Source organism: Benincasa hispida, chromosome 5, assembly GCF_027475165.1.
Source record: "Benincasa hispida cultivar pf3 chromosome 5, pf3_genome.v1.1, whole genome shotgun sequence".
Taxonomy (NCBI): domain Eukaryota; kingdom Viridiplantae; phylum Streptophyta; class Magnoliopsida; order Cucurbitales; family Cucurbitaceae; genus Benincasa; species Benincasa hispida.
This window is the reverse complement of record NC_143482.1, coordinates 66,500,523-66,504,060: the sequence shown is the minus strand read 5'-3', so window position 1 is coordinate 66,504,060 and position 3,538 is coordinate 66,500,523. Positions and strand designations below refer to the sequence as shown.

At 30.0% G+C, this 3,538-nt stretch overlaps 1 protein-coding gene across 1 annotated transcript; it reads right to left on the bottom strand.

The window, feature by feature from the left end:
* Positions 1 to 695: 695 nt before the first annotated feature.
* On the bottom strand, positions 696 to 2,250 carry LOC150036362 (exopolygalacturonase-like). The gene is made up of 4 exons (XM_090314081.1): positions 2,122 to 2,250; positions 1,741 to 2,043; positions 1,086 to 1,604; positions 696 to 956 (listed from the first exon to the last, which is right to left on the bottom strand). Exons 1-4 carry the CDS (start codon positions 2,248 to 2,250, stop codon positions 696 to 698), a joined length of 1,212 nt encoding a protein of 403 aa, XP_090170207.1.
* Between the last annotated feature and the right edge of the window lie 1,288 nt (positions 2,251 to 3,538).

Below are 3,538 nucleotides of genomic sequence, written 5' to 3'. Positions count from 1 at the left end.
ATTGGTAAAATGGTAACAACCAATTTTGCCACCCATTATAATTTTCTTAATTTTCAACTTTAAAATTGTTTTAAAAACTAATTCGTGAGAGCTAACATGTAAAAATTCAAAGGCATGTATTATAATATGTACAACTTTATTTCAACTATCTAATAGATTAATATCATTGCTAAATATCATTCTTCCCACATATATAGCATTGCTAATAACAAAAGAAAATATATTCTTCGCATCATTTACAACATCAATCAGAAATTAATTTTTACACATGAGTAGTCACAATAATTTCCATCATCTTAGAGAAAAGCTCTTTGGTTTTTTTTAGGAAACAATTTTAAAACTCAATAGAGTTAGATGAAACTTTTCAAATTTAAGAGTATAGCGTCGGTGAAAGTGGAGTTCTTGTCTAATGTTATATTTATTAAAACGTTGAAAATAAATAATACGACTCACTTAATTAGGTGTAAGGTTGAAATTGATAGAACCGACAGTTTAAGGTATAAATTTATGATTGAACTTCTCATTAAAATGCATTTCAAAATAAAATGGAAGAAGAAAAAGGTACATGTTCCGCTGCATGCATTATTAGATGAAGCAAACCTATGGAATGTTAGAAGTAAAACAAAATTGTTGTGAAATAGAGGTATGATAAACTTCACATATGGTTTTGCTGACTTGTGTCATCGTTGAAAAGATTAATCTGTTGATGGAGCATCAGCAGGAGCAGGTTCAGCACATATACGTGGGTTTTGCTTTCCAGAAACGGTGGGATTGACATTAGCACATTGAGATGTAATCGGTCCTCGACTTCCACTGTAAGTGAGGTCAATATCAGAAACTTCTACACCTTCACATGGTACACTTTTGCTGCAAAGAAGCTTGACTGCGACCGGAGTAGCAGAAGTGCCTCTGATATTTTTGATACTGACGTTGCTGATCTTAATTTTTGATGGAACCTAAAACATACCAAAAAAATTATTGATATGATTGTACCTCAAGTTTGCACTTTTCTTTAAAGGAGAAAAAGAATATTTCTTGAAGTAACCAAGTTTAAAATGAATTAGAGGAATAATTTCAATACATGCCTTTCGGTTGCATTGATTCCATGGACAATATTCTTGGTCTATAATGACAGGATTGCTGACGTTAACCATTTCAATATCTTCGAAATGCATGTCAGAGGCTGTGAATGTGCCAACAGAATCTGGCCATGTTTTGATCCTGACACCGTTTGAAGTATTGATTATTTTGCATGATTTCACGGTAACTCCTATCACATCTTTTTCCTTGGTGTACTTGCCTAAGCTTCCTATGCTAATGCCATGTCCTGGGCCGCAAGTTACACCAGTAATAGTTATATGCTTGTTGCTGTCTCCAACAGACACACAATCATCCCCAGTTGCGATTTTTGAATTGAGAATGTTAATCTCTTCTGAGCTACTTATGTGAATTCCATCGGTGTTGGGGCTATGGTCCGGTGCAATAATTGTCACATGTTCAAAAGTAAAATTCTTGCAGCCCAAAAGATTGATGTGGAAATTCTTACTATCCAAGGAAGTAATGTCCTTCACTATTGAATTGGTGACGAAATTGAACTTCAAATTCTGAAACGTTTAAACAAAAAAGAGAGTAAAAAAAAAAATAAAGCTATGAGTTCAAGACAATTGAAATTATGTGTTTTCAAATTATATATCAATTGGGGAAAAAGTATAAGTTAATATATATAATTAGAGATTTTACCATTGGAAGTTTGGTACATATTTTATTTTTATGGCAATCATTCTTTTCCCAACCTGTTTTTCCTTGACCATCAAAAACTCCAGTGCCTGACAATGTTAGTTGATCAATATATTCGAAAATAACTAATCCATCTCCGTTTGGATGGAGAGGAGCTTGTAATGTCCCTTCGACTTGAACCTCAATAGGAACACTCTTGCAAGGACCTTTGAGGTTAGATTGACTTAATTGGTAAACTCCTTTTGGAATCAACAATTTACTTGGAGTGGTCGATGCACATGCTTCCTTCCATGCATTTGCTAAGGCCTGTAAGTTGAATTATTTCATCAAATTAAAATCTTCTATATAAATTTAATTTTTTTTATTAATTATACATGTACTTACCTGAGTAATATCAGTATTTGGTTTGGCACCATACTTAGTAACATCAAAAATGGATTGACCTTCAGTTGTAGATGCCAACAATAACAAAAAAGATAATAATGCTACGATGTTTGATCTCAATCCAATCATTTCTATGCCTTTTATTTAGTCTATTCTCCTTTTCGTTTATAATTGCTAACTTAGAAATTTGAATGAATATGCAAATTCATTCAACCCTCTTTATATGGGAGAAGAAAATCGAAATTGTGTTCAAAATTCTCTTCCTACTTCTATTTACTATATTTGTCAAAGATTCAATCAAAGGTTGAAGTTAAATCATCATTTGTTTGTCAAAAAATTAGCCATTTCTACAACATTTGAATGACTATTTCTCTCAATCCGATAAAATCCATTCCTTAAATTTCTCATTATGAGACCAACACGCACGTCCACACCTCATAATGTGCAACAAGTGGTTTAAAACAAGTTTGAACAAAACATTATTACTTAAATTGCTATTTGCAAGAAGTGTGGCTCAAATATGTCTAAATTTATTTAAATAGTTTATTAATAGGATAATTAGACTATGATAGACATCTATCAGATACTAATAAATTTCTATCGCAGTTTATCAATAATAGATTGTGATATTATGCTATATTATAATAACTTGGTTTCATTTTTCTTTATTTAAAAACTTCGCTTTTTATTAATAATTTTGTGAATCTCACTGAAATTGAATAGATCAATGTTATGCCGTTTAACACTTAGTAAATAATATTCATTACCTACTCAAAAATAATGATAATTATAATAAATTAACAAAATCAATTTCTGTTTTGAGAAAAATAATAAGTTAATTAATGTTTAGTATACCTTATATTTTAGATGGTCAAAAGTGTTCTTATAAAGAATCTTAACAAATAAAGAGTATCTTACAAAATTGGATTAACTTATAAATTATTTATTTAAAGAAATAATGTTGTGATGGATTATTATCCAAAATAACTTTATAAAGATTCACTAAAAATTTTAAAATTTTTGTAAAAAATATAAATATATAAAACGAACACAGCTACAATTGGTAGAACAACTTTTGAAAAAGGTGAGATATAAAATTATTTTATTGATATTATTAAGAAAAATGGTTAAACTAGAAGTATTCCAAACACATCCTAATTATCGGCTTAAACAAGAAAATATGATAGAGACGAACAACTTAACATGGAGTGGTTTTTTCGACAATATTGAAGAGGGAGATCAAACTTCTAATTTTGAAGTTGATAATATATTTGTTAGGTTAGTTGAACCATTCCATACTCATTTTGGTTAAGAGAAATGGTGCTCATTGCTGAAAAATTAAAGAAATGTTATTTAGGACATTGATAAGAATGTTATGTGATACAATTAATATTGTCTTATTTCTTAGCCACTAAAA